Here is an 18289-nt window from a genome sequence, read left to right as displayed (position 1 = left end):
GAGTTCTTGTATTTGTGATACAGGTAACCAGCGCACTGCAGCGGCAGCTCAGATGGAGTGGCTGCGGCAGTGAGATGAACCAACTAAAAGTGCAACAAGTTGGCGGCCAATGGGAAGACCTATTGGCGTTCCAATGGGTCGGCCAATAGGTCGCCCAATTGGACGGCCAAAGGGTCGTCCAATTGGACGGCCAATGGGTCGTCCATTTGGCCGGCCAATGGGTCGTCCAATTGGCCGGCCAATGGGTGCCTAAAACATTATTGGCCGACCAATTGGTCGACCAATTGGCCGACCTATTGGAACGCCAATGGGTCGGCCAATGGTTTTTTTCGGCTGGGCGCCCCAAGCTGAACTGGTCACATGATTGAAGCGTTTTGCGCACGGGTTCTGTAACGGTTTAAAATGTCTTTTTCACATGGCGCCGGCAGGAATTACCACCACCGCAAAATAAGACCCGGCACCAGCGGGGCCACATCTGATACGGCGCTTTTTGGATAAACAGTGGGCGGTGCATGAAAGGGACCGAGCGCACGATCCACCCCGAGCGGCTGCGAGTTCGCCGCCGATTAAAAGTCACGTGCTGCACTGCAGCAACGCACACCGCGAAAGGGCAAGGCCAGGCCGCCGCACAAATGCGGCCAGATTTTTCGTTCGCTTATCCATCCTTGAGCGGAGTGCGGAATTCATGGTGTCAACAAAACTTGCCCGTAGCAGACGGCAGTCGGAGGAGCGTAATGCGGAAGTACGTCACCGCTGACGAGCGCAGGATCATGGGAGGGAGTGCTCGCGCGCGGTCAACAGTTGAAAAGAGGAGGAAACGCGGCGCGACGATAATGCGCGGTTTTTGATTTACGATTTCTCAGCTAATACTCATCGCTTTAACAAAATTCTTGCGGGAGGAGATTGCTAATACATTGTCTTATTTGGTTACATGTACATCCATGCATCGGCGGAAGGTATTTCAGGACCCCTTTAATATTACTCCAGTTTTCTATGAAAACGCAGTTAAAGCAAGGTGTGAAAATATCCAGTCATATTTGTCAATCCCGCATTGAGAAATGGGCGTGTAAGACACAGCATGAAACGTTTATGCGATTTTTACGTATGCGCAAGTTATAAGCTGCTATGTAATAAACAGAAATGCGGTTGCTCAGACTAGCTTGCCGCGCCAAATATTCCTGAAAGCCTTTGTAAAGTGTTCAGAAACAAATCCACCTATTGCGCTCGACGTTAGCAATGCGCCACCTGCGAACGTCGCATGCGGCGCGCTAAAGGAAAACAAATGCAGCGCTGTGCCTGCTTCGGAAATACTAGTTAGTCCGTGACGCCTACATTATGAGTTTCCATCTCATGTATCACCACATATTATTATACATTATGAAGATGCTGACTTCGGCTGTCGGTGCCGCCAGGAAAACACCGCATTGAAACCGTGACCGCGGCCGGCAGCCGCCGCTCTTCTTTCACCGATGATTAGCGCCACGACTGACGCTGCGGCGGATAGGAAAACTAACGCCGTCACCGGCGGAGAGGCGCGTTCGGCAGGCCGGACCTAGTTTCCATCGAGCGGCCGTGGTTGAAGCATCACCGTGCAACAAATATTTCATATTTCAGAGTCGGCGTCCAGATTTTAGTCACCCTGCATTTGGTATCAATGTTTCTCCAATGCTGACGCCAAATTCCATGCAGAAGTGACCCATAATACTTACAAGATGTGGGATAGGACCTGTTTCTTTCTTGCCAGCGTTAGATGCCAGCGTTAATTAGATGAGATTTAGTTACAACCCCCTCCCCTCCGCCCCCTTTCATCTCCGTTTCAACACCTTCGCTGTCCCAGTTCCTGCGGGACTATATTTCGTGACTGCGGCCCGCCCACTGATGTGAATTTGAGACACCTAGTATAAGCTAATTCGCCTTCCGATTTGCAAGCAACTCTGAATTTTTAAAAAGAGTTATGTAATGGCTCCAGAATAATGCATTTATTGGCAAGAAGTAATTAAAGTGTTTCGTATTTACATCCGCAGAATAATACATTGAGCTTGCTTCAACACCTCAGCTAATAAACTGGTCACTATTAACTGCTGCAACACAAGAAAAAATCTGCTATTTTTTTTTTCCTGAATCGCCAGACTCTGCGATTGTAGAGAGTCGCAGTTCAACACCGGCTGCTGTCAATTCGTGAAAACTTCGTCATCCTCGAGCGTCAGGCGGTATGTGGCGAGGCGAGAACACATGTAACAGTTCATAGACATTTAAAAGCGTCCGCACACAACATAAATATCGGAGAGTCAGAATCGCGGACAACATAACCAGAGGTGCCTGCAATCACTACGGCTCATCACATTGAGGCCCGCATCTAAGATGCTCTACCTGGAGCAGCAGTAAGTAAACCTGAAGTCGCATTTAGCCATTCACAATCTTGCTTAGCCTCTGAATGCCTTTGAAAACAGAAAGACAACGCGAAAAGATCGCAAAGGTTGTCCAGACGCGTGGTTTCGCTGCGCCAGGGCAGCTGCGAAACGCAGCGGTAGCGCCACCTGGCGGTGTCGACGCTAACCAGAGTGGCTCGGCGCCGCCACTCAGGATTCTAGTTCACTCTAGTTCACGAACAAGGTTAATATTTAAGGGGAAACTCGTTAGAGACTGATTTTGTTCATTTTACCATTATTGGAAATAATAAGTTGCTTGAACAGTTTGGAAAGTTTTTTGAGCGTGCCTATTAAAACGTTGCCTTCGTGGTGAACCGGTGCACCGACAGCCAACTAGTTTAACAAGAAGAAAGAAAACGTTGCGTTAAACAGTCATGCACGATGACGAGATTAAACGCCTACAAGCGCCCGTATCTGTCGTATCCCCGTGGTCGTATCTTGTCTTCGTCTAAGTACGTTTTGTTTCTTCTCTTCGTCGGCTACAAATTTCGCGGCGGCATATTACCCGCTCAGTCATGCGTCCTTCGACTGCGGCATGGGCAACGTCAGGTGCAATCACCCACTGCCTGCTGTTTCACCGAACACTGCTACCACAGAACAGGGAGGATTTCGGCTTCCTTGTAGCTCGTAAACGTGTTATTGCGTAGTAAAGAAAACAAATCCCAAAAACCGCTTAAGAATGCAATGGACCTTTTTCCAGTACCGGTCCCTCTAGCGGCCGCCACGGCGAACTAAAAATGGCAGTAAGGCACACCCCCAAGAAAGTTTGGCTTTCGGAGAACTCGTGCACAAAATATCCTGGTCCTGCAATTCCTCCCGCACCCAACGTCACCCGTGCCTTTCACACGAATGTCACAGTAGCAGGCGCACGCCCGCGTGACTAATCTGCCGTGTTCGAAGCAACCCCCCCCCCCCTTTTTTTTTTTTCATTTTCGGAACTCCCTCACTGGCAGCCATGTGCTGGCAGGGTGATCAGTCTCAAGAGTCTTCGCCCCTTTTCTTAGAAAGCCATTATTGTATGCACGTACGAACCCACCACGAGGAGTCCAAAGAGAGAAAGAAAAAAAAAAAGAAAACGTGTAGATTATAGCCGCTCCCTAAGCAGAAAACCGAAGGGCGCGCTTTTGTTTATTTTGCCCGAGGCGCCTGCCAAAAATGGCGGACCAGCAGCCCGCACATGCGCAGATCGCTACTGCAAAAAGGTCCATTGTCATGCCAAGCCCAAGCCAAAAAGGGGGCCTTCCCATGAACCCCCGCTACGACATGGCTTACAAGGCGCAGTTTCCTCTCTAGTGTACTTAATAATAATAATATTTTATTTGTACTCATGGTGGGTGGAACCAGGCGTACAAGGCCGCAAAAGGCAGAATTGCCCATACCAGTCAGGCTTGCGTACCCAACCTGGGACTTACTAAGAAACTCTATACTTGCACCACTTCACGGCTGGCGCCGACGCCATGCTGTCGAAAGCTGCCGCCCCGCGCACAGTGCGGGGTGCGGGTGGTATCCGCGGCTGCATCCGACGTTGGCTGCGACGGCGCGCCTGACACCTTTCTGCGCGCGTTTTCACATGCAGAAAACACTTCATGGGGTTCACGCATCCATGAAGGGAAAATACAACCTGCATCAGTTTGGAAGAACTGGCCTTACGTAACTAAAGACGATCTTAACCGAAAAAAAGACGCAAGTACAGAAAAAGTTTCAAATTCGGCGCTACAGTGACGCACTAAATGCCAGCACTTAAACATATAGTCAAGTTATATGACTATACCTACGTTATATGACTAAACAGAGATAAGATAAGATAATCTTTATTTCCTCCAGAAGAAGCTGGAAGGTCGTCCGGGCTAAAAGCTGCTGAAGGCAGCTTGATGGTGGCCCGGAAACCCTGAAACTAGGCAGGGATCAAGAAAAGAAAAAAAATAACCACTCATAATGAAAGCAAATGAAAGAGCTATAGTGCTTGGAACTTTGAAGTTTATTAAGAACTGAAATAACTGTGCACCCAGTCATCTTTCTTCCCAATGGCTTTGATCAGTGGCAGCCCATCGCACGAACAAGGTGACAACTTCGCCAGACAGTGGCCTGAGAGTCGCCACTGCTTTGTCTGTTTTCTCCAACATCCAGACTATATGTTTGAAGTTCGTATCACTGTCATCGAGACAAAGCAGCCCTTTTAAAGTGAACCAAAATTGTATTTTGTCCTCACGGCCCTAGTAAGTGAACGCCCACAGAGCATCTTCGTTAAAGCTTAGGACAAAGATTAGGAAACTGGTGAGCTGGTACGAGACTGTTCCTCGACTGACTCGGGGGACAGTTGACAGACAGTGTGCAGCAGCAGCTTCGGGCGTGTGAACCTACCCTGGCTGTCATAAGTTACCTGCCTCTGACCTTTTAAGTGCGGATTGCGAGTATACAGCCACTAAATTTTTTTTCCGAAGTCTTTGAAGGAGAAAGCATAGAGGGAGTTCTTCAAAACCTGTTTACTGCTGCATTGTAAGTGCATCCCTTTATTTGCGTTCATTTTTGTTTTTAATGCTAACTACTTTGACTGGCTTCCTTTGTATGCACCTCTTTCTTTGCTTTTGTTTCTTTGTCATTACATCAGCCAGCAGACTGGCACACTCCGCAGCATCCCCACAGCCAGGGGTTGACACGCACCAGTTCTGAGGTCAATCAAGTGTCGCGCGGTGTGCACTGTCCTACAAGGTTTACGTTTCCAATTCAGAGTTTCGTTAATTTTGTAAAGCAGGCACATTAGCGGCTCAAAGCTTTCGATTCCTGGCCAATCTTGGAAATGTGTACGTGTCATGAAGAAAGGAACGACGGCGAATACTTTAGTTCTGCGCTGCATATATGTGCAGAGATAGCACAGTTGGTAGTGCACTGGGCTGCCATTATGAAGACGTGGGTTCAAATCCCATTGGATCACACGTGTTTCTTATTGATTCTTTACAGTGCCAGCCATTTTCTTAACTGAACAACAATGACGGCTTCTCACAGAATGCAGCACTGAAGGCTTCCTCCTAAACAAGCTGGTCGGATGAAGAAGGCATCAATTCTGCAATTGAATACCCTAAGCATGGGGAGCCGTTTCCTTCACAACCATGTGGAAAAGCTGAGAAGATAAAAACTCCAGCACGCAAAGGCCCACACTAAAGGTCCAACAAGGTGGTAGCAAACTAGGTACACATTCGGGGATCACTATTTATTTGCAATAAACCCATACAGTGAAACACAGGGTGCCCGAAAATAGGGGCATTCTTGCACGCACAGTTGCGCAGTTGATGCAAGTTGGAAGAGATGAACGAAAACACACTTGGGAATGTGAGAAACAGCGCAAACCGGATGCAGAGTGTTTCCCACGTTTTTAACATGCACCAACCAGCCCACTTGCTCACTGTTCCAACACACTTAGGAGAGAGTCGTTTAACCTCCCAAGACACTTTGTGGCTACAGAACTGTTGAGCAATCAAAGCTACACCCGGGCTACGAAGCCCACCGGGGTGGAGGGCTTTGGACATTGCTGTGCACAATCTGAGTAGAGAAGAGTACATGTGCACATAGAGTGGTGTACAATCATGACCACAAGTAAAACAAGTTCCCCTACGGTACATAGTTATTAATCTGGCATGAAACAAAGCGAAAACACAGGATGACAGAAATGAAGGATGACAGAAATGAGTGCACAGATCCAGCATTGTGTCTGTGCACCCCTGTGTTCCCAAGCCCAGTTCCCCAACGTCTCGATTTATGTGGTAACCGCAAACTCGGCCTCCTAATGACTGCAGCATATTTGTCACACATAAACACTTTTTCAACTGACATAAACACACGGTCAACCTTTCCCAGAAAGCTCAGCAAATATGGACAGCTCAGCGACCTTGCATGGACATGGTTAAGCTCTCGATTAATAACATTGCACATCACATGAACGTGAACTCATGGGGTAGCCCTGCGTTCGAGTCCACTGGACACCACCACAGAGTCCAAGGATCAGCCTCCTGGCCTTGGAAGTCCGGCTCAGTTGAGTGCTCGACAACCAGCTAGGCACCAAGGATGCCCTTTCACGAAAGCCAGGTCCCCCTCTGCTGGCAATCTGCGAAGGGGAGGTGACATGATCATCAAGAGGAAAGTGACTCGACCACCACTCACAAGACGCAGTTATGATCCTCTCAGGTTTATGGGTTCTGCCATTTCTGCATGCTCGGTATCCCCCAAGGCAGGCTTCTGCACCCGCTGCTGTTCAAAAGCACATGGGCTGCACTTTGCAGCACTGACACAGGTTTAGAAGGGCCTGGAGAAGCTTTTGTGTCGTTATTTTCCTTTTTTATGGTCAGTGAAAAGCCCCGCACCTAGATGCTGAGGGAAAACCATCATGAATCAGTGTTCCGGTTTTCTGGACATCCTACAAAACTTGTACGTGGGGGACCTGCAAATTGACGTCCAAACGAGCAGAGATTAATCATGGTACGGAGGGGGCAGGTCAGGGTTATGTCCCAAGTAGTGACAACCTTTAGCGCGTGCCTAATTTGGCCACACACAAAATTTTTAAAACAGGTGACTTGACTTTCTTAGTGAGTACAAGGATCGACCCATGGCAGTGGCCACAGTTCCAGTTAGCGGCTGAAGGAAGCTTTTTGCACACTGTTCAGAAGGAACTGGCCGGAATGTGTAAAGCCTGAGTGATGCATGCAAATGCCTTCGAATGTGAAACAAGGACACAACTCATAGGTAAAAAAAACACTCAGCACTAGACAGAAATGCGAGGCAAAGATTGCTGGTAGTAGTAGCAGTAGCAAGACATGGTTGTGCACACAAGTGCGCCGCACAGGGTAAGAACACCACCTTAGGAGTGAATACCATATTTTCGTGCGCATAACTCACCCCTGCATATACTCCACATCCCAACAATCAGCCCGTCGTAAAAAATTTAAAAAAATCCTCGTGTATTGCCTGCACATTTAATACAGGAAAGAAAGGCTGCACCAAAGCTATTGTCATGTGCCGGATTTACATGATTTTAAGTCGACTCAAACATAGGTCCACCCACAAAAAATTGCATCTCTAAAAAAAAAAAAAAGAGAGAGAGAGAGAGAGAGAGAGAGAGAGAGAGAGAGAGAGAGAGAGAGAGAGAGAGAGAGAGAGAGAGAGAGAGAGAGAGAGAGAGCCGCCTAGAAAATCGTATAACTAGTCGACTCCCCAACATTTAATTGTTAAATTTCAAAAAGAGGGTCGACCTACAGTCGTGTAAATACAGTGCTATGTAAACAGAAAAAGCATTATTTAGCAAGTACAATACCTATTATACTGACTGCAAAGCAAAAGTCCCAATTCACTCAGTGTCACTGCTCCAGCTAGAGCAATAGAGCAATGGAAGGCTTAGTCAATGTTACTGCGCAGGAGCTTTACGGCACAACACGCATTACCATGAAGCTACACTAAAGGAAAAGCCCTGCATATTATCAGCACCCCAACTTTGCCACTAAATTTTCGCATTTTTGGGCGGGTTATATGCGCGAAAATACGGTAGACAGCAGATAAATTCCCCATTGTAAGGAACTCTCCCACCACACGGCAGCAGGAGAGATCAGTGGTGCTATGCGTACCACAGGGGTTGATTGCAAGGGCAATGTCGCAAGTGGCAGGATTTCAGATTACAGAGCCCTTCAACAACGCAGGGCAAGGCACCTCAGGCACTCGCGCTTTCGCATTCAGAATCCGTAAAAAGTGCTTAGGTGTACCTGGACTTTCCTTGCAAAATGTTTTTCCACTGCATTTTTGTAGTCATGACTCTCGGAGCCCATGGAAGCACCATGCTTGAGGTGCACATTTTTTGCTCAATCTAGCCAAACTGACGTTAAACAATGTGACTTGTGGTGTTTGTCGCTGCTAGAGCCGCTACCTGCTAGGTTTGCCGGGATGGAATTAGGGAGACCTGATGGGGGGGGGGGGGTGAGGGATAGAAAAATTAGTGCAACAGAACGGAATAATTTACATGCGTTCTTAATTTTGTTAAAACAGAGCAAGAACTGAACTGCTTTGTCCACACTATAATAACAAGCTACACCATGGGTCAGTTGTTAACTCTTAGACGTGGCTGACGCTGCCCTTTTCAGAAAATCTTGGGGATACTGCCGAGTGTAGCATCTGATTGATTATGAGGTTTAACGTGCCGACGCAACACAGGCGATGAGGCGCGCCGTAGTGGAGGGCTCCGGATTAATTTTGACCCCCTGGGGATCTTTACTGTGTGCGGAAATCTCGAACACGGGCATTCTTGCTTTTCGCCGCCATTAAAAAAGCGGCCGCAGCAGCTGAAAATTGAACCTGCATCTTCATGCTCAGCAGCACGCCGCCTTAGCCACTGAGCCACCGCGGCGGGTTCGAGTGTAACAATGTGTGCTCCTGCGACACTTCGCCTAGAGAACGTGACTAAGTGTTGTGTCAGACATGGATAGTCGGAACTGGGTGCAATTTTCCTTTACTACGCTGAACTGCCTCTCGCATCGAGCGTTTCTGTGGTACTGAACTTGCACAAATGGCTGACTATGCTTTTTAAGCTCTTCACTGATAACGGTGTCAATTGGTGTAGGATTGAATTGGATTGTCAGGTAGCTCCGATGTAATGTGGCAAGATTCGGAGAAAAGGTTGGCCAAACTCGGGTGCGTATTCCGGAGGTTTGTGTTTCCGTCGCACACTCGTGCCAAACCATCAAAATCTGGGAGTCTCCCAGTCAATTCTGGAAACCTGGCAGGTATCAGAATCGGACTTTGTGCAAGAGAAAAGGGCAAAAATACTCTGATGCAGAGAGGGGCGTCGAATGAGAGAGAGGGAGAGCTTTAGCAGAGCACGCTGTTGGGCAATTTAATGAATACTTGTCCTAAAAATGGGAGCAAAATGGCACACAAGCAGCAGGAGGGGACTTGTCCTGTCCTGTTTCGTCTGTTGTCCTGCTTACTATGCTCTAATTTTTAGTCAATGACAAAATTAAAGCCCAGTTAAACATGACAAACATAAAAAACATGAAAAAAATAAAAACGGCTGCATGGATTAGGGAACGGACTCGTGTGGAAGACATTAAGCAAAGAAATTAAGCAGAGAAAAAGGGCATGGGCATGACACATCATGCGTATGAAGGCCCACAGGTGGGCAATCCGTTTAACCGAGTGGCTGCCGATAGACTACCGTATAAAGCGGAATATAGGTCGACAATTTTTACCGAAAAATTTGCCGAAAAGTCATGCCTAGACCTATATAGAGGTCACTGGCATAATTCTAGTTGCCATCTGGCGACCAGGCAGCCCACTGGGCCCATCCAAACCCCAAAAATCGGACACGCCTCCGTCTCTGTTTTGTTGCTTCTCTCGCTGTCAGTGAATGTGTGCGTGCTTTTTTCTCCTTGCTCAAAATGAGTTTAGGCACCTGGTGCCAGTTCACAGCATCATTTAAAAGAAAAGTTGGGGCACTTGCGGGAAGCGCAAATTAACACGAGGGCAGAGAAGAGAACAACATTGTTGTTCTCTTCTCTGTCGTCGTGTTAATTTGCGCTTCCCACCAGTGAAATGTACAAGCTGCCCAGCCACAATGGATCTGCACCTGCACTTTATGGACGGCCAAAAATCCATCAGTCCCAATGCGCCACATTCTCCCTGCACAGCCTGTCGAAGTTCCGGCACCAAGTTCTGGCTCCGCTTGTCGCTAAAGGGACCACTCACGTCCGCAATTCCTTCGATTTTGTCGAGAAGACTCGCAACACCGTGATCGAGAAAGACGACTTCATGGTGTCCTTCGACGTGAAGTCCCTTTTCACGAGCGTTCCGATTGACCTGGCTGTCAACGTATGCACCGCTGCTCTCGAGGCTGATGAGACGTTGCCCCAGAGATCCCCGATCGATGTGCCAGATCTACGCAGGCTTCTAGATTTTTGCCTGAACAATACGTACTTCGTCTTTATGGGCCATTTCTACAAGCAAAGGCAGGGGACTCCAATGGGCGCCGCTATTTCGGTCACGGTGGCGAACCTGACCATGGAAGCGCTGGAAGCACGGGCGCTAGCCTCTTTTGCCTCTCACCCAAAAGTGTTCTTGTGTTACGTCGACGATTGTTTTTGCATCGTTCAGAAAGACGCGGCAAACAGCTTGCTGGCCCACCTCAACAGTATGGAACTTGCCATTCAGTTAGGCCGATGGTGAACTTCCCTTCCTGGAAGTCCTCGTGTCTCGGCAGGGCCAGAGGCTAAGTTTCAGCGTGTACCGCCAGGAAACACACACGGGCCGCACACAGGCCATTCTCGCTACCTGAACTTCAGCCCTGTACACCCCGCTTCCCACAACAGGGCTGTTGTTAGCACGCTACTGCAGCGTGCTAAAAGACTGTGCCCAAAGCCCGAGGATGCGGCGGTGGACACGGCAAAGGTACGGAACGACCTGGCTAGCTGCGGTTACCCGAGGCACTTTATAAGCGCAATGGAACGCCAGCTGACCCGACGGGGACAACCGGACACGCCTCCTGCCCCGGTGAAGCGAGCTCCTGTGCCCTACCTTCCAGGAACACGTGAATGTTTGGCACGTGTCCTACGGGAATACGACGTGCAGGTGGCCCACGTTCCAGCCAAAAAGATGTGCCATGAGCTCGTGAGAGTCAAGGACCGCTTGCCCAAGGAGCGCTTCCCCGGTGTGGTGTACGAGATATCTTGTGCAGACTGCAGCAGCGTGTATATCGGGGAATCAGGGAATTATAAGCATCGTCTGCAGCAGCACACCCGTGACGTAAAGAATAAGAGCGTCCGCAACAATGCTTCAGCCGAACACGCCGTCGTGAATGACCGCAAGATTGATTGGGACAATGCAAGAATCGTCGCAACAGAAAAAGTGACAGCATCACGGCTACATCTGGAATCACTAATCATTCAGACTGCGTCTAACACAGTCAATCGTAACGACGGAAATCACAACCCAATCTACGCACGCTCTTTGCAGTGATTTACTCCAGCCCACTTAAATGACCCACTTCTGGTGAAGCATTCATTGTGAGCAAGGCTTCCGTGCTGGACGTCAGTACGTTTTGTTTGACTGGTCGGCATCTCTTTTTTTTTTTGTTCCTAATGTATTACAAACTCGCCCAAGCTTCCGCTCTTAAAAGTTGGGGGTTTTCCAAGGCCAACGACGTGTCCACTTTGTGCCAGTTCGGTATCACCAAAAGTAGTGTCACTAATGGCGTTACAGTAAAGCCTACTTATATCGAACACGGATATATTGAATTATTGCCTATATCGAACCCTTGTATAATTCAGATGAAAATACCACGCATTTTAAATTTTTTATATCGAACGCGATTTTGCTCATAATGGATATATCGAACTCTCCCCCGCCAAATTTTTCCCTCTCTTAGGCATGCGGCAGGCTGTCCCGCAATTCACCGGTGCGCAGCAATGGCGCGGGTGTCGCTTGCGACTCCCGCGGGAGCTCAAGCGCGCCCAAACCAGCCGTGGCAGAGTGGACCAGCTCCACGAGTGCATGCCGTTGGGGCGCTGTGAGCTGCGGTGTCACCGAACTTCAAGTCCGCGCCACTCGCTGACCGCACTTGCTCGGTTCGCTGGGTTCACCGTTATTCGCTTGTATCTATGCTTGTCTCCGCTCTGTCGAAGACGCCGAGGTCTCCGTACCGCTTCCGAGCTCGAGCGAAGCCGTTGCTGCCGTTGCCCTGCTACGGCGATACAGCAGTGTCATTGAGGGACTGTTTAGATGCCGTGGAGCAAGCAACGCGCTGCGCTCCAAGAAACAGGCTATACTCACGCAGTTCTTCCGCCTCAATAAAATATTGTTTTCTTTCCGAGAAAGTGTCGTATCAATAGTGAACAGCAGGGTGGTAAGAGCTCAGCGTTAGCCCACGACTCTGTCAGCAGGATTGCTCTCATGTAAATTTTTTTGGTTCACTTTGGTATATCGAATTTTTGCTATATCGAACAATTTTACGATCCTCGCGCTGTTCGATATAAGCGGGCTTAACTGTAGCTGAAGGGGCAGCTCTCGGTACACAACGCTCAAAAGACCTCTTTTTATGGGAGCTGCTCTGTGCACCTGTGCTGCTGTACAAAGCGGCGACTTTAGTCCGCGAGCGTCACGTGACGTCTCTGCGAATGGAAAGCCTAAGATGCTTGCTGGCCGCCTGCGCAAACTGGCTCTCGCTATGGCCTGCACACTTGTGACTTGTGTCCCATGCTTTGCGCTGGCTTCACGATGGCATGGTCTTGTGAGTGTTTAAGAAGTGTTGCATAACCAATTCTGTGGACTGCCCCGAGTACGACTTGCTGTGTGGGCGAGAGCCAGCGAGAAGCAGTCATCCGACGACATCAAAGGGACAGACAACCGATTTTTGTCGAGTATATATTCTCTATCCCAAATGAAAGGGCATCACTTAAAGCACCTTGACGAGAAACGGTTTTGCTGACAACGTTTTAGAACTTGTGAAATCGAAATTTTTAGATCTACGAGCCGCATGTGTCCCTCCCAAAAATAATGCTGGCAACCATGACACAGAGTTGCTCGGCAACATACTTTTGTCTGTATGCGAAATGAAAAACAATATATAAAAACTTGTACCCAGCTAAAAAAGTTTGAATCGCAGGCTTTCCTGTTCCTTTTTATGTTTTTTTTTTAATGCAATGGTCTATTTTTCCCGAATGCGCCATCTGTTGGGATAGACTGGAAGTTCGATTCTCCCCGGGCACGACGTTTTTTTTTTTTTTGGTTTTAAGCTGCCGTTGGCGTATTTGGAAACTGAAATCAAATATTTTGCCAGAACAAACGACCCTGACTCAGGCAGGATCGTCAAAGCTCCTTCACTGGGTCTATTTACTGAATGCTGCTGTTGATTCTGGGTATGGAGGCTCAGTTAGCCACACTGAGAGCAACCCAGCGACGGCGGGTGGCGTGTCTTTAAAATTTTCAAAATAATGTTTAGAAACGCATATACAATTTAACCTTGCTTAAATACTTATGTTAAAAGGTTTTCAATACGTAAATAAATGTTTCAGGAGTTGCAGTAGCTGCCAGGTTTGCAGGTCACGTGACAGGGACACTTATTGTAGTGTCAAGTTTCGACACTACGAACCGCCACCCTTCTGATTTCGGGAAGTTTGCTATCAAACTAAAATTATTTCCGCCAATTTGTTTAGAAATTGCTTGTGGTTACCGGACTATATAAAACGCTCGCTTTCATATGAGCTAGAGAACATATACGCGACAAAAATCGGTTGTCTGTCCCTTTAAGCCAATCTGAGACGAAACAAGTTATAGCCTTAATAAAACGATGCTGTGTACTGAATTATTTTTTTGTGCATTTTTCGGCTACAAGGTAAGGGGGTCAATGTATATTCCGCATTATACGGTATAAATGCAAGAGGGGTCGGATTGAACCACAGAAATTCGAGGGCACTCAGCCAGTGTTCAACAGGCCTTCGTCCTGCTACAACCAAAGTGATGACGAGAGAGGCTCCTCACCACTGGTCCTGCTGGTGGGTGCGCATGTGCAGGGCGCGGTGGTCCTGGCGGGCGAAGGCGCGGGGGCAGTGTGGGCAGCGGAAGGGCCGCTCGCCCGTGTGGGTGCGCGTGTGCTTGATCATGGTGGAGCTCAGGGCGAAGGCCATGGGGCACAGGCGGCACTGGAAGGGCTTCTCGCCCGTATGCGTGCGCACGTGGTCCACCAGGTTGCTCTTCCAGCCGAAGCGCCGCCGGCAGAAGGGGCACTCGTACGTCGCCCGGTCCGCCCCGCCCCGCACCCGGTACCAGCCCACGGGGGACCGGCCGCCCGCCCGGTCGTTGGGCTCCTCCTCTGCTTCCTCCTCGGCTGCCGTCCGCACGCCTGCGGGCAGCAACGTTCGCTGTGACGGCCCTCCTTCACCCTCTGCCTCCCGAGCCTCACATTTGAAATGACCGATGACATCGCCCGACGATTCGGTCGCACCGTCATCGCAGTGGAAGGCGACGCCCTTTCCCCGCGAGACACCGAAGGATGGAAAATCACCGGAAAACAAGTAAGACAACGCCTCTCGGCCCCACCATTACCCGAGCCTTGTAATTCCGTACCCGCGAAGTCCCCCGCCAGAGACGCAACCTTTGCTCAACGAGTATCAGCCCGCATTACCCGAGCCGCACGAATGCCAGGAATTATGCCCAAGGAAGACATTAAGATCGTCATGCGGCCGAGGGGCGGCCTTAACATTGCCCGAATAGAAGCCAACATCATCATGTCGGCAGTGCTCACAGCGGCCGGAACGCCCAGAGAAAGCGCCCGCGAAGACACCATCTGCACGAATGTCGCGCAGAACATCATAGTAGTCAGCACCCCCAGCGAGACACGCGCCGCGAAATACGCTCAAGTCCGCAGTCTTCAAATTGGCGGAAGCCGTTTCGAGACGCGGCGCTCCTATGCGGAGACTTCAACGCCCAGCATCAGAACTGGGGATACCCCAAGACAAGCACTAAAGGCCGGCAGCTCCTCGACGAGGCAACAGACGCTGGCTTCTACCTGCTCAACGACCCCACGGCGTGCACACGAATCGGAACGTCGGCGCAGAGGGACACCAACCCAGACCTCACCTTCCATAAGCCGACGCCCAACCTTCCACCCGCACAATGGCGCAACACTGAGGAAACACTGGGCAGCGACCACTGCATCCTAGAAATTCTGGTGCCGCTCCGCTACGGGGGGCGCCGCCCCTACGCTCCTCAGAACACACACGCCGTCACGGAATGGAGCGAGTTCAGAGCCAAGCTTGAAGAATACGGCGAGGAAGACACGGCAGAGAACGACATCGAAACGTGGACCCAGAGAATCATCGAAGCGAGGAAGGGCGCAACCACGTCGATCGAAACCGACGAACACCTCCCCCAAGTCGACAGTCACCTCGCACACATGCTCGAGGCAAAGCAGTCCCTGCAACGGCGATGGAGGGCCCAGAAGCACAACCGTAAGCTACGCAAACGCATCGCCCTACTCAACATCGCCATCGACCGCCACAGCGCCGCTCTCTCACGCCAGCAGTGGAATGCAGTGTGCCAACAGGCGGACGGGCAGCTACACAAAGGCCGCACCTGGAACCTCTTACGCCACCTACTAGACGAGTCCAAGAGCAAGGGGACGCAGCGACACTCGCTCCACAGAACACTGCACAAAGCAATCAAAGATCAGGGTGAGGCCGAGTTGCGTAAAAGCCTTGACGCCAGATACCTGCCGTCCACGCCACGGACCCCACTCCCTGACTACACCGGTGCGGACAACCCCCAACTCGACGCCGACATCGAGGAATGGGAAATCAGATCCGTATTACAAACGCTCAACTGCAGCTCTGCAGCCGGCCCAGACCGCGTCACCAACAAGGAACTCCGCAACCTGCCGGACACGACAATCGCAGCCCTCGCCAAGCACTACAATGCCTGCTGGCGCGCAGGCACCTTACCTAAGGCCTGGAAGACAGCGAAAACAGTCCTCATACCTAAGCCCGGCAAGCCCCCACACACCGACAACCTCCGACCCATCTCGCTCACGTCATGCGTCGGCAAAGTACTCGAGCACGTGCTGATGAACCGATGGAAGAGATACCTAGAGGACAACGAGCTCTATCCCCACACCATGATCGGATTCCGGGAAAAGCTGAGTACACAAGACGCCATGCTCCTCCTGAAGCGAGACATTTTGGATCGCCCGCCGGGGTGCCGGGACACCTGCGCTGTGCTGGGCCTAGATCTCCAAAGCGCATTCGACAAGATACACCACAAGGCCATCCTGGAGCAAGTATCGGCACTCCACATGGGAACGCGAGCATTCGCCTACATAAAGGACTTCCTAACAGAACGCACCGTTACCATCCACGCCGGCGACATCGAGCTCGCCCCCAAGACCCTCGGCTCTGAAGGCACTCCCCAAGGCTCGGTTATCTCGCCGCTCTTGTTCAACTTGGTCATGATACGGGTAGCCACGGCCCTGCACACTGTTCCCGACATCCGGCACACCATATATGCCGATGACATCACCATTTGGACAAGAGGCGGCAGCGACGGTCAGACCGAAAATGCACTTCAGCAAGCAATAGAGGCGGTCGAGTTCAGCCTCGAGGGCACAGGACTCAAGTGCTCTCCTGCGAAGTCTGAGCTGCTTATCCTACCACCAGGACCAAACCGGAAAGATGGCAACGCCGCAGCCAACATAGCACTACATACACGCGACGGCGGAAGCATACCCCAAGTCCCTAAAATCCGCGTCCTCGGCATGCACATCGAAGCGCACAGACGCAACGGATTCACAGTCAACAAGCTCCTCACCAAGATCACCGCGGCCACGCAGCTGATCCGCCGGGTCTCATCGAGACACGCCGGCATGAAAGAAGCACATGTACTGAGACTCCTGCAGTCTTTCGCTATCAGCCACGTCGCCTACATAGCCCCGTACCACAACTGGAGCAAGGCCGAGCGTGAGAAAATTGACGCGGCAATACGCAAAGCCTACCGAACAGCGATCGGCCTCTACCAGCACTCACGCACAGACCGGCTTCTCGACCTCGGCGTCCACAACACTCTGGCAGAAATAGCAGAAGCCCAAAACACGTCCCAGATAGCCCGGCTGTCGACCACACGCTCTGGACGACACATCCTGCAACAAGTGAATATCAGGCTCCGCAACCAGCCCGCCGAGGGCACGACCACCCTATCCGAACCCATGCTCAGCCTCCTCCGAGTCCGCCCACTTCCCAAGAATACGAACCCGGAACACCATCCAGAACGCCGGCTGGCTAGAGCCCGATCGCTAGCCTCCACGTACGCCGCGGATAACACCGCATACTACGTCGACGCGGCGGAAGACCGCGCCCGGCCCAACTACTACACGGCAGTCGCAATCGCAGCATCCGATGGAACAATCCGCACGGCCGGCAGCTTCAAGGCCACGGACTCGCATCACGCAGAAGAGCTCGCGATCGCCCTCGCCGCGACCGACCCTCGATGTAGAACGATACTTAGCGACTCACGAACAGCGATCCTCCGCTTTGCGAACAACACAACAAGCACCAGTACGGCCCGCTTCCTCCACAGGACGGGCCAAACGCGCCAGCACCCGATCTTTATCAGTTGGTATCCTGCACACGTGGGACCGCTCGACCCGGAGGGGCGGATCCGTAACCGGAAGGAGGAGGCTGACCGCGCAGCGCGAGGACTTACGTACCGTGCGACGCACACCAGCCAACACTCGGACCGCAATCGGAACAGCCAACTGCGAGCCGAAGAGAGCGAACCAGTACCACTGGAGACGTACGGAGACATCCTGAGATGGTACCGCCACAACAGGCAGCGACTCCCTGCCCCACACCCGCTACTAACGCGCCGCGAAGGCGTGCTATACCGCCAGCTACAGACGGACTCAATCCTGACACCCGTGCTCGCCAGATACATCTGCCCAACGCTATACAACACCGACCGTTGCATCATCTGCAAGACCGCCCCCGCTACGACAGCGCACATCCTCAACGATTGCACTCGCCTACAAACACACTCTGAAGCACAAGAATTGCCACCAAAAGTGCGTGAAGCCATCACCTCCTCAGACTACAACACACAACTCCAGGCCGTCCGGCAGGTGGAGGAAGCCCTGACCCGACAGCGGGAAGGACCTGCGGTGGCGCAAACCATTACGGGCTCGACCCGCCCGGGATCGGGGCCGACCCCCACGGCCTAATTCACTCTGCCGGACACGCAATAAAGTTTCTCTCTCTCTCTCTCTTGAAATGACCGAGCCTCTTCCATTATTGGTCTCAGACTGAGACTGTGGACGGAGACTAACACCAACGTGTTTTATGCCGGGATAC

The 18289-nt window shown here is 51.1% G+C and overlaps 1 protein-coding gene across 1 annotated transcript in view; it reads right to left on the bottom strand.

The window, feature by feature from the left end:
* Positions 1–6386: 6386 nt before the first annotated feature.
* Positions 6387–18289, bottom strand: part of LOC144158163 (uncharacterized) — a 63512-nt gene continuing 51609 nt past the window's right edge. The window contains exons 4-5 of the mRNA XM_077688840.1: positions 13935–14295; positions 6387–6528 (exon numbers count right to left, since the gene is read on the bottom strand). Coding sequence (XP_077544966.1) covers position 6528; positions 13935–14295 — 362 coding nt within the window. The 3' untranslated portion in view covers positions 6387–6527. The remainder of the gene's footprint in view (positions 6529–13934; positions 14296–18289) is intronic.

The sequence above is a fragment of the Haemaphysalis longicornis genome, unplaced genomic scaffold (assembly GCF_048455015.1).
Source record: "Haemaphysalis longicornis isolate Haplotype H1 unplaced genomic scaffold, Haemaphysalis longicornis Haplotype H1 scaffold_10, whole genome shotgun sequence".
NCBI lineage: Eukaryota > Metazoa > Arthropoda > Arachnida > Ixodida > Ixodidae > Haemaphysalis > Haemaphysalis longicornis.
This window is presented reverse-complemented; position numbering and strand designations above follow the sequence as displayed.